At 38.7% G+C, this 12,796-nt stretch overlaps 1 protein-coding gene across 1 annotated transcript in view; it reads left to right on the top strand.

Annotated features, from left to right (window-relative positions):
* Klhl7 (kelch like family member 7) overlaps nt 1–12,653 on the top strand; it is a 53,977-nt gene extending 41,324 nt beyond the window's left edge. The window contains exons 8-11 of the mRNA XM_052721837.1: nt 1,822–2,062; nt 5,508–5,709; nt 10,317–10,414; nt 11,181–12,653. Coding sequence (XP_052577797.1) covers nt 1,822–2,062; nt 5,508–5,709; nt 10,317–10,414; nt 11,181–11,464 — 825 coding nt within the window. The 3' untranslated portion in view covers nt 11,465–12,653. The remainder of the gene's footprint in view (nt 1–1,821; nt 2,063–5,507; nt 5,710–10,316; nt 10,415–11,180) is intronic.
* The last annotated feature ends 143 nt before the right edge of the window (nt 12,654–12,796 follow it).

Raw genomic sequence — 12,796 nt, forward strand, 5'->3', positions numbered from 1 at the left:
CAGGGTTTCTCTGTGTAGCTTTGCGCCTTTCCTGGGACTCACTTGGTAGCCCAGGCTGGCCTCGAACTCACAGAGATCCGCCGGCCTCTGCCTCCCGAGTGCTGGGATTAAAGGCGTGCGCCACCACCGCCCGGCTGACTTTTCTTTTTTTAATGATATAAAATTAAAAGAAAAGAAAGACCCAAAGGATGTGGGAAAAGAAGAGAGTAATGAGGACATAAATATAATCACGAACATGATAAGCATGTGTGAAAATAGCACAATGAAACCCATTGTTTTCTACATTTGATATATGCTAAAAAGGAAAAATAAACCATCCTGTAAGTTAACACTAGGTGGGAAAGGGGTGAATACTGACTAGAGACAGTTACCTGGATCAGGAAAAGAGCTGCTAAAGGGACAAACAGTAGATACTTCAGGTATTGTGGGCCATGTAGTTTCTGTTGCAGCCGCCAGTTGAATGAAAGCAGATGTGGACAGTACACACTGGAACGTGTTGCCATCTTCCAGTAAGACTTTATTACAGTGAAATTGAGAATCTAGAGTCAAAAATGATACCAAAATTTTATTCAGGATACCACCTTCAATCTCCTTTCACTTTAAAAACATGGTTTTGGCCAGGTGGTGATGGCGCACGTCTTTAACTCACGCCTTTAATCCCAGCACTTGGGAGGCAGAGACAGGTGGAACTCTGAGTTCGAGGTCAGCCTGGTCTACAGAGCGAGTTCTAGGAAAGGCGCAAAGCTACAGAACAACCTTGTCTTGGGGAAAAAAGTAGTTTTGATGTGAATAGAAACTTACAATACATGTTTACCCTTCTGCTGGGTCTGCCGAAGTGGTTACTGTACTCTTCATACTAAGTGACGTGCTAGCTTCTCCCGCTTTCAGACTTCCGTCTCTCTCTATGTTATCAGTTGCATCACTGTTGTTTCTTGAAATCATGAAACTTGAGTGTAAGGTAAATTTTCATACAACAATTATTGCTCATATCTGAAATCTACTTGGTGGGTAAGTTTGTTTTATACATAATAATTAAATAAATTTCAAGCTGATTATTCTTTTGTTATAGCCAGAGTAATAATAATAAACTAAAAGAAAAAGCACATACGAAAAACAAAAACAAAAAAAGCATCTTTCGCCTGGTAGTGGTCATGCACGTCTTTAGTACCAGCATGCAAGAGGCAGAGACTTCTGGATCTCTTTGAGTTCAAGGCCAGCCTGGACTACAGATCAAATTCCAGGACAGTCATGGCTGTACAGAGAAACCCTGTCTCAAAAAGAAAAAAGAAAGAAAGAAAAAGAAAGGCACATGGGAAGCAGATTGGCATTGTGCTCAGACTTTAAGGAACTGATTGGTGCTTATAATCATGCAGAGAACAGCTACATGAAGCACATAATAATTGTCTAAAGAGTCTGCACTCAGTATGCACATACGTATAGACACAAACACATATACATAATTAAAAAGAATAAAAATAAGTATTTTTAAAAAAATAATGATTTTTTTCACATTTTAGCGTTATAATCTTCAAACTTCAGTGAAAGGGAATAGGAGACAGGGTAGTAGTGATCTATCCAGATATGTTTATTTCAAATCCATGGAACATCCGGTTATGTCCGTTCCTCTTGCCCTCTGCCTCAGCTAATCAACATTTTAAAGAAATCACTCAGTTTAAGCCGGGTGATAGTCTCAAGGCAGATATTGTATATGTGCAGTCTAGTAAGTAAACTCACCCATGCTCTTTGTGTTATCTTTATCTGTGCTTTGTCGTTTCCTTCCAGTTTCCGTTTCTGAAAGCTTCCTGTCCTGTCTTGTTTCAGGATTACAGCTGGACAGACATTCGCTGCCCCTTTGAAAAACGAAGAGATGCAGCATGTGTGTTTTGGGACAATGTTGTATACATTTTGGGTGGTTCTCAGCTTTTCCCCATAAAGCGAATGGATTGCTACAATGTCGTGAAGGATAGCTGGTATTCCAAACTTGGCCCTCCAACACCTCGAGACAGCCTTGCTGCCTGTGCTGCAGAAGGCAAAATTTATACATCTGGAGGTTCAGAAGTAGGTAAGACCCTGTTGATATTTTTGTTTAACAGAAGTATTTTAATCCAACTATCTTGGCATTTGTATTTTTCAAAAATTAGGAAGATTTGTCCAGATACTTTGGTAATTTAAATACATGTATATTAACATTTTAGAGTCTATTTCCTTGTATGCTTACCTTAATTCTTCAAATTATTGACAGGAGTGCCAGCATTCTGGGGCTTGAGAGATGGTGCAGTAATTAAAGGCACATACTGCTGTTCCAGAGGACCTGAGTTCAATGCCCGGTAGCCACATCAGTTGGGCTTACAACCACATGTAACTCCAGCTCTGAAGGGCATCCAATACTTTTGGTCTCTGTAGGCACCTGCATGCATATTCACAGACACACATACTAACAAAACATTATAATGCCATCTTTCCAAATGAACTGCCCTCTTTTAATTATGATGAAATGCTAATTGACAGTATTTTAATTTTACTTGTAGATAGTTATTTGGGGATAGGTAATGTTATTTCTTTTGAAGCTTGAGAGTTTGACTTAATCAGTGATCCAGTAGGAATATGTTTCTTGTATCTGTATTATCTTTGTTTCCTTCGTATCATAAGAACGAATGCTCTTTTTCCTTCTTTCTACTTTTTGAGTGAGAGTCTTCATAGCCACAGGTGGTCTTGAACTCATCATCTGCCTGCCTCAGCTGTCTGAGTGCTGGGATCACATATATGAACCACTCTACCCTCAGCTCAAGAATAATTGTTTTCATTTGCTTTTAAAAAAAAATGTAAGGAGCTGGTTGGTTGGTTGGTTGGTTGGTTGGTTGGTTGGTTGGTTGGTTTGGAGATTGGGTCTCATATACCCAGGCTACCTTCCCACTTACTATATAGCTGAGGATGATCTTGAACTTCTGATCTTCCAACTCCACCTCCCAAGTGCTGTGATGACAAGCTTGTGCCACCATGACCACTTGTAGCATGAATCTTAGAGAGTCTTATTAATAAAATCAAACCCGAGGCCAGTTATTGGGGTGAAATGCTGGATGGTCAGAGAGACAGAACAAGCCACAGCTAACCTCACCTGGCCAACTTCTCAGCTGGTCTTGTTTCCTCAGACTGGAAGCCTCTGTGTCCTCATATCTTCATATCCGAATGGCTCTCAGCTGAACTGTGCTGCTAGAAGCCTGAAAGCTTAACCAGCCAAATGCTGCTTGTTTCTGGTCTTCACGCCTTATATATCTTTTCTGCTTTCTACCACCATTCCCTGGGATTAAAGGCTCACTTCTTGGGATTAAAGGCATGTGTCACCATGCCTGGCCATTTCCAATGTGGCCTTGAACTCATAGAGATCCAGAGGGATTTCTACCTCTGGTGCTAGGATTAAAGGTATGAGTGCCACCATTTTCTAGCCTTTGTATCTAGTGGCTGTTCTGTCTCTGACCCCAGATAAGTTTATTAGGGTGCACAATATTTTGGGGAACACAATACCACCACAACCACTGGTATGCAGTGCAGAGTATCAAACCTAGGACTTTGTGCTTAGTAGGACAGTTCTCTACCAACTAAGTTACATCCCCAAGACCTGCTATAAATGTTTGTGTTTATGGATCAGAATAAGGTATGGGTATAAGTATAAATACCTGTCTAATTGATCATTTTTTAGGGTCAGTATTTTTCTAAGTGAAATATTCTAGGTATAGCCTAGGATTAATAGATTTTATAGATTAATAGACTAGAATATAATAGATTTCTTATGCTTTTCTCTTTTCAAGTAATTACATAGTGGAGTTCTAAGTAAAGACAAGTAAACCTAAGGCATACATTTTTTTTTTAAACATATTTATTTATGTATACATTATTCTGCCTGCATGTGTCCCTGCAGCCCACAAGAGGGCACCAGATCTTGTTATGGATGGTTGTGAGCCACCATGTGGTTGCTGGGAACTGAACTCAGGACCTCCGAAAAAAGCAGTCAGAGCTCTTAACCACTGAGCCATCTCTCCAGCCCCTAAGGCGTACATTTTAAAAGGCTCTTTATTTTTCTTTGATGACCTTTGTATTAGCTCAGAAAATATTTTACTTTGGGTTAGCATCTTATCTGTTGTAAATTTTTTTGTTTTTTGTCTTTTTGCTCTAAGTTTTTACCTCCTTCACACCTTTAATCATAGCACTGAGGCAGAGGCAGGCATATTTCTGTAAACTCGAAACAGCTTGGCCTGCATATCAAGGTCCAGGACATCCAAGGTTACATAGTGGGACCCTGTCTCAAAAAGAAAAGAAATAAAATTCCAAGGTCCTTTTTATTTTTATTAGAAAGGACAAAAGGCACTTATTCTTTAATGGGATTATTTATAAAATTCTTACTGAGCTCCTATAGTATGTAAAGGTTGTAAAACAGTGAATATGTGTTTTGCTCTTAAAATGCATAATTAGTGTACAAGACAGAAATACACCTTGATACCTTGATGCTGTACTCAAGTAGGGACCAGGATGACTTCAGTACTCATCTGCACATAGTTTTGTTAATAGGGCAGTAGCAATTATAGAATACTAAGTAAATCTTAGAATATTGTCATGTAGTAATTTTTATATATTTTTTAAGATGTATTTATTTATTATGTATAGTGTTCTGTTTGCACATATCCCTGCAAGCCAGAAGAGGGCACCAGATCTCATTACAGATGGTTGTGAGCCACCATGTGGTTGCTGGGAATTGAACTCAGGACCTTTGGAAGAACAAGCAGTGCTCTTAACCTCTGAGCCATCTCTCCAGCCCCGTAATTTTTATATTTTAAGGTTTAGATTTACCTTAGTTTGCCAGATCTTCATATTTTAAGAAATGTAGCTATGTTTTAAACCTTTACATTTGAAGGCTGGAGAGATGGCTCAGCAGTTAAGATCACTAGCTACTCTTCCAGAGGACCTGGATTCAATTCCCAACACCCACATCGCTGCTCACACCTGTCTATAACTCTAGTTTCAGGGGATCTAACACCCTCACACAGATATACATTAAGGCAAAACACCAATGAACAAAAATAAAAATAAATTAATTAAAAAACTTTACATTTGAAACTTAATAATTCTTATCATGCACAACTGGCTTTGAAGACGATATAATGGTTCTTTTGTTCTTTTGAAATCAATTTCTTTTCCTAAAATTTAATTAATAAATCTGTCCAACAGATCCTTTTGTTTTAATGTTTTCCAAGGTCTATACAATATCACGAAATTTTCTTAAATTATTGTAGCAAGTAGAAAAATGATCTCTACAAACCTAAGTTCTTCCCTTTCTTCATTTAGCTCTATGGTTATTTCACTGCAAGCCCCCCACACCAAGCCAAGTATGACTAGATGGTGGTAGGACCCTTTCTTTTCCAGGGACGGTGTTGAAACAGGGTCCCACGCTGTCCCCGGGCTGGCCTCACACTCACCGTCCTCAGCCTCTTCACCCGAGCCCTTTTCTGTCACAGGGAACTCGGCTCTCTATCTATTCGAGTGCTATGACACAAGAACTGAAAGCTGGCACACGAAGCCCAGCATGCTGACTCAGCGCTGCAGCCACGGGATGGTGGAGGCCAATGGCCTCATCTACGTCTGTGGTGGAAGCTTGGGAAACAATGTTTCTGGGAGAGTGCTTAGTTCCTGTGAAGTATATGATCCTGCTACAGAAACGTATGTATCGATTTTAAATGAGTCTGTCAGTGTTGCTATATTCCATAAGCTCACTGGATGAAGATGCCAAAAGGTAGAAGGAACCCAACAGAAATTTAATTCTCGTTTTAAGAATATATATGCACTTGAAGCTGGGCATGGTGGCACATGCCTTTAATCCCAGCACTTGGGAGGCAGAGGAAGGTGGATCTCTGTGAGTTCGACACCAACCTGGTCTACAGAGCGAGCTCCAGGACAGGCTCCAAAGCCTCACAGAGAAACCCTTTCTTGAAAAACAAACAAACAAACAAACAAACAATACACACACACACACACACACACACACACACACACACACACACACACACACACACACACACTTGAATAGCCTGAGACCTTAGGAAATAACTTGACTTTGTTGTACATGGGAGCCCCTCTCTTTCTGGACCTGCTTGTTCAGTAAATATGAATGTGATACACCTGATTGGTCCATCAGACTCATACATGTAGGGGAGAAGGAGAGAAAACTTAGAATTAAATAATTTTGTCCTTAAGTAGCAATATTACAAATTGGTTCCTGGCATTAAGCATTCTCCTAGGTGTGTCTTGAGGTTCATAGCTCTCAAAGTACATCTGAATTAGTATTTCTTAATTAAACTAACATTAAATCATTTTTGAAAGGGAAAATGCTGAGCTGGATGTGGTAGTGCATACCTATAAATCTAGCACTAAGAAGACTGAGAGGCAGGAGAATGGCCATGAGTTTGAGGCCAGACTGGGGTACAACGAGAGTCCTTGTCTGGGGGGGGGGGAACAGAGGGAAAATTTTCATTATAAAATGTAATTGATCTTCTTGTGCTTTTTATTTTTAAATGATTTAAAGAAACATGATACCACTTTCCCAAATAAAAGGGCAGTTGCAGTTTTTTATTCTCATTTTTTGTTCAACTCTTCACCAAGAACTAGCACCAAAGCCACTTGTCTTGAAATTTATTTTTTACTAAAGAAATCTCTTGGGCTCAAACGAGTTGCAGTCTGATGCTTTTCAAGCCTGTACTTGTTCCAGGCCATGCTGGGGTCCCGTGTCCTTGTCCTCTCATCCACCACTTGAGCTGTCTCTCCACTCCACTCCTCCCCTTGACAGGCCACTACCTTACCTCCTATGAGTCCAGTGCTCAAAATACGTTATAGCACTCTAATTGGGAAACTGGTCTTTTTGTGCTATTGCTCTCAATTCCAAACCACGACCTTTGGTTGGGGATTTAGCTCAGTGGTAGAGCACTTGCCTAGGAAGCGCAAGGCCCTGGGTTTGGTCCTCAGCTCCGAAAAAGAAAAAAAAATTTATAAAATGTATCTTAGTTAGTGTTTCTATTGCTGTGAAGAGATACCATGAGCATGTCAACTCTTATAAAGAAACATTTAATTGGGGCTGGCTTACAGTTTAGAGGTTTAGACCATTATCATGACAGGAAGCATGGCGGCGTGCAGGTGGACATGATGCTGGAAAGGTAGCTGAGAGTTCTACATTTGGATCAACAGGCAGCAGAAAGAGAGAATGACACTGGGCTTGGTTTGAGCATCTGAGACCTCAAAGCCAGTGACATATTTCCTCCAACAAGGCCATACCTCCTAATAGTGCCTAATAGTCTCTGTGGGCCTATGGGGACCATTTTCATTCAAACCACCACAAAATACAACCTATAATTGTATATATTCTAGACTTCTAAATCTTTATTCAGGTCTTTATTCAAGCAAGATCAGTGCTAAGCCACTATACTCTTATTTACAGCAGGAAGGAAACAATTAATGAAAGAATTTGTGGGACTGGGGTGATGGTCCAGCATCCAGGTAAAAAGCCAGGTGTGGCTTCCTGTACCTGTAACCCAATAGTGTAGAGGTTACAGAGACAGGTTGTCTTCGTTAGGGTTTCTATTGCTGTGAAGAGACACCATGACCATGGCAACTCTGATAAAGGAAACATTTAATTGGGGTGGCTCGCTTACAGTTCAGAGGTTCAGTCCATTATGATCATGAAGGGGAGCATGAAGGCATGCAGGCAGATGTGGTGCTGAAGAAGTAGTTGAGAGTCCTATATCTTGCAGGTAACAGGAAGTGGTCTGAGACACTGGACGGTATCTTGGGCACATATGAGACCTCAAAGTCCACCTCCACAGTGACACATTTCCTCCAACAAGACCACATCTACTCCACAAGGCCACACCTCCTAATAGTGCCACTCCCTTTAGGGAACCATTTTCTTTCAAACTACCACATAGGTTGATCCCAAGAGCTGATTGACTGACTGACCAGTGAGAGACCCTCTTTCAAGACAGATAAGGCAAAGAGTTATAAAGGAAGACAGCTCTGGCCTCTGCATTTATATGCACACAGGCCCTACCCAGACACAAGTTTTAAAAATAAATACAAAGAAAAGGAAATCTGTAATCTCAGTGTTTTTTTAAACTAACTGAATATTCTGTTTTGAGAATATGTAAAAACTTGGAAGATTTAGCATCTCTTTTGTTATATTGGACTTGTGTTTTAAATTTTATTCTCAACATTCTGTTCAGTATTCTTTAATTTTCATAAATGAAATTTTATCTGGGTTTGTTTAGTGAACAAAGATGGATCAGTGTTTAGGAACACCCAAGTGCTTTTCCAGAGGATCCGGGTTCAGTCCCCAGCCTCCCCTCTCCCCCATGGTGGCTCACAGCCATCTGTATCTCAAGGTCCAAGGGATCCAGTACCCTTTTCTGACCTTGGGCACTAGGCACAAATGTGGTGTACAGACATACATGCAGGCAAAACACACAGATATAATAAAATAATAAACCTAAAAAGAAAAACTAAACACTGAAGCTCCAGGTTGGAAACTGAAAAGTAAAGTGCACACTTTACATGTATGCTACACTTTGCATGTACACTACACTTTGCATGTACACTACACTTTACATGTACACTATACTTTACATGTACACTATCTGCACTACCTTCTACACTATCTGAAAAGTGGAATGCACACTTTACATGTACACTATCTGAATTTTCCAGCACAAATATTTTTCATAATACACAGTGGCAGCTTACAGTGTGGAGTGGCAGTGAAGGACCTGTGCTTACTGTTTCCATTTCCAAGCTGCAAGCTTGGGTTTCACCTGGGTAAGCACAGTGTGTGTGTGTGTGTGTGTGTGTGTGTGTGTGTGTGTGTGTGTGTGTTTCTTGAAAAACAGGGCCATTATGGCCTCCGTAGTGGTTGATGGCTGAGAAACCATTTTTAAGCAAAACAAAAAACATAAATGCAAGACAACAGAAAAATTGTTAATATTTTAGTTGATGATAGGCCTTGAATATGTCATAAAATTAATCCAGTTTTTTAAAAGTTTAAAATAACCATCTTAAAAAGTATTTATGCTAAGTTTTCTGTTGTTTGAAGTCTTATGGTGTTAGCCGTGTACCATTAGCACCCTCAGAGTCACGAGTGTTAGCTATGCAAGTGTACACAGAAGAAACAACTATCAGAAGTAGCCGCCTCCGTGGTCTGTGTTAGTTATGTGTATAATAATGCTACCATGTTAGTATACTTCAACACAGTGTCTGCATTGGTGTTCTCAGTTTCACTGAGTAGTGGTTGTGTGGTACTAAGTTACTCAGACCGGCAAATGGCGTTCATGCGTGTGTTTTCTCTCTCTCTCTCTCTCTCTCTCTCTCTCTCTCTCTCTCTCTCTCTCTCTCTCTCTCTCTGTGTGTGTGTGTGTGTGTGTGTGTGTACCAGACTACCTAAAGTTCTCACTGTACATTTATATGTGACGGCATGGTGGTGACACACACCTATAATCCAGCAATCTGGGAGCATGAAGTAGGTAGATCTCAGTTTGAGGCAAGCCTGAGCTGCACAGTGAGCCTTTGTCTCTAAAATAAAATAGTAAAATAACAACAACAATGACATGTAAATAATAAACACACAAGCCTATAATTTGAATTTTGGGGGCAACTGGAGCAGGACGATTACTGAGAGTTTAAGTCCAGCCTGGGCTACATGAAGAAGTTTCAGGTCACCCAGGGCTAGATAGCAAAACTCTATCTCAAACCCCTCAAAATACTAGTTAATTCATTGTATGAGGTTTATTATGCGGTTTTGTTTTACTTAAGCAGAAATACTAATTTAGAAGCACATGTAGCTGAGCATGGTGGCTCAGGCCTATAATCCTGGCCCCTGAGAGGCAGAGGCAGGAGGAGCATCACAGACCCACAGCCAGCATTACCTACGTGCGGGTTCTCGTTGTCTGGCTACAGAGAGAGGCCCTGTCTCAAAAAGAAAAAAGGGAGATAATTGAAGCTTTATACCCTTCCTCTTTGCTCTTGTTGCCATTTCAAAAATTATTGGAAATTGGGAAATGGATTTCTTCAAAAGACACATAAATTGTTTCCTTCTGCTTAAAGTCCCCAGTTTCCCTCACCTATAAAAACATTATCCAAAACCACATGAGTGTTTTCTAGCCTTCGAGACATCTTAGGTGTATATATGTATGAAACATGGTAGTCAATGAGCATGTTTAGGATAACAGGCCTGCCCCATTGGAATCGCTGTATTTCTTTAAATAAGCACACTAAAAACTTTTTTCCCGCAGATGGACTGAGCTGTGTTCAATGATTGAGCCCAGGAAGAATCATGGACTGGTGTTTGTAAAGGACAAGATATTTGCTGTCGGTGGCCAGAATGGTTTAGGTATGTGATGTTAACTTACACTTCAACTCTCCTGGGTTTACTAATAATTTCTTAAATTATGGGAGCGTTTCGTGAAATTGAATCATTTGCAATACAGAGCACTCACTATGTCTTAGCATTAGCATATGTTATGAAATGTCAAGCTGTCATTGTGACTACCTCAGACAGGCTTGTGCCTTTCTATATGCCCACAGGGATGCTTTCACATCTGCCTAAGGAGTACTGAACAGTTGAAAAATGTGAATGTTTAAAAAAATATATATTTACTAGCTTTTCAACATTCTAAATACTGCATGAGAATCTCCTTACTCTTTATTTGGCCTTTTCATTTTCTTAAGTAATGCTAATAAAACTAAATCTAAAGATGGTACTTCATTTTATTAGCTTATCTACATGTTAAGTAAAGCAAAGAAATAATTTCTTTGGTGCTCTCCATAAATTGCTAAAAGATAGAAGAACATTTGGAATAAATTATAATCAAAGTAAATGAAAAAGTAAGTTGCTGGTACTTTTTTGTTTTCCAGGATAGAACATTTGTAGGAAATGTTTTTGTTTTTTTAACCCTTAACTTTGTAGGAAAAAAATGATTCTGAAAAATTATCAATTTCTTTTAAGAATAAGTATCTAGGTAGTGGATATGTGGGTAATGATTATAAAGCTCTTATATCCTATGTGTTTTACAATTTTATTTTGAAATGAAATGTAAAATTTAAAAAACTATGAAGAGATACAAGAATCATTGATAGAGTTCTATTTTCTTTTGAAGGTGGTCTGGACAATGTGGAATATTATGATATTAAATCAAATGAATGGAAGATGGTGTCGCCCATGCCATGGAGGGGTGTAACAGTGAAATGTGCAGCAGTTGGCTCTATCATCTATGTGCTGGCAGGTTTTCAAGGTGTAGGTAGATTAGGACACATCCTGGAGTATAATACTGAGACAGACAAATGGATTGCCAATTCCAAAGTCCGTGCTTTCCCGGTCACAAGTTGTCTAATTTGTGTTGTTGATACTTGTGGAGCAAATGAGGAGACCCTTGAAACATGAATGATGAGTAGACTCCCCACTCATCTGAGACAGAAATTTGGCCACCCATGGTTTGTTCCAGTAGTTTGGTTATGAAGTTCTGGTCTGATATTTTGATAAGTAAGATTCCAATAAAATAAGTTTATTTTATCTGGATTTCCTTACTTAATTCACAGACCATATTTTAGCTGGCCATATAACCAAGAACCTATCAGCCAGAAAACTTGAAAAGTTATAAGCATTCTTGAAAATATGAATTTCAAATATATAACTGATTCTGGCAGAGTGGGGCATGCTCATCAGAGAAGTAGCCCAAGCTTAGCTTTAGACTCTATTTTCATATTGTGTAAGTGCTGTGTAGTTAGGTCGTTTGTTTGTTTGGTCAAGAACTAAGTGGTAGTATGGATTATAATTACCGAGAAGGTAACTGTATCTAGTATTATGTATTTTGCTTGTCTTCATTTATCTCATTTAGTGCCAAACTATTCCATTTTAAAGTAAGCAAAAGCAGCTCAAGGCATACATATTTTCTCACAAAATTTCACAGATTTGGAGATTGAACACCATACCCAATTATTCATGAAATATATTCAGTGGAATAAATGAAATATTTCATATTTTCATGTAAAATATTAAGCTTAGCAAGCATCATTAATTTATATGGTTTTACTCAGCAATGTAAAAAGTGCTCTGTACCCTCAGTCCTTACTGTGAGAGCCAATCAGAATAAGAGTGGTTAACCTGCAACAGAAGAAAAGCTGTTTAAAAAATTCTAGATCACTAGAAAAGTATTGAAAACTGTAGCCCAGTATTGTGTGGATTTTAAAAGATACTGTTTTTTCTTTCTCCTAGCAAAACATGTCAGAGATAACTGAGTTTTCTCTAAAAGTTTTATAATAATTGGCATTAAATATGTCACTGTTTATTTCTTTTATGTGGACAACAAATTACCAAACCACTTATTAATTTTTTCCCAGTGTTTTTCCCTTTGACTGTGTATGAAATGTGCCATGTAAAACTGTCAATCATCAATGTTTTTATCTGATATTAAATATTTTTAACTTAAAATAGATTTGCTCTGTTTATTCATTCTAAGTGTGTTCATTAATGTTTTTAAAATTTGTGAAAGTGTTTCTATTTTTAATTTTTCTCTATATGGAGATTATAATAGACTAAAATGTTTAAATTAAAAATGAACTTGAAAAAATAAGAGATTTATCTGTTGAGTTTTTATGTACAGACAGCTCTATTGAGATGTAATCCATAGGCATACAATCCATCTATTTAAACTGTACCATTTTAGTGGCTTCTACTATATTCAGTGTGTGCAATCCTCAGAGTTTTGGAATGTTT

Source organism: Peromyscus californicus, unplaced genomic scaffold (genome assembly GCF_007827085.1).
Source record: "Peromyscus californicus insignis strain IS unplaced genomic scaffold, ASM782708v3 Scaffold_6__1_contigs__length_162567912, whole genome shotgun sequence".
NCBI classification, from domain to species: Eukaryota; Metazoa; Chordata; class Mammalia; order Rodentia; family Cricetidae; genus Peromyscus; species Peromyscus californicus.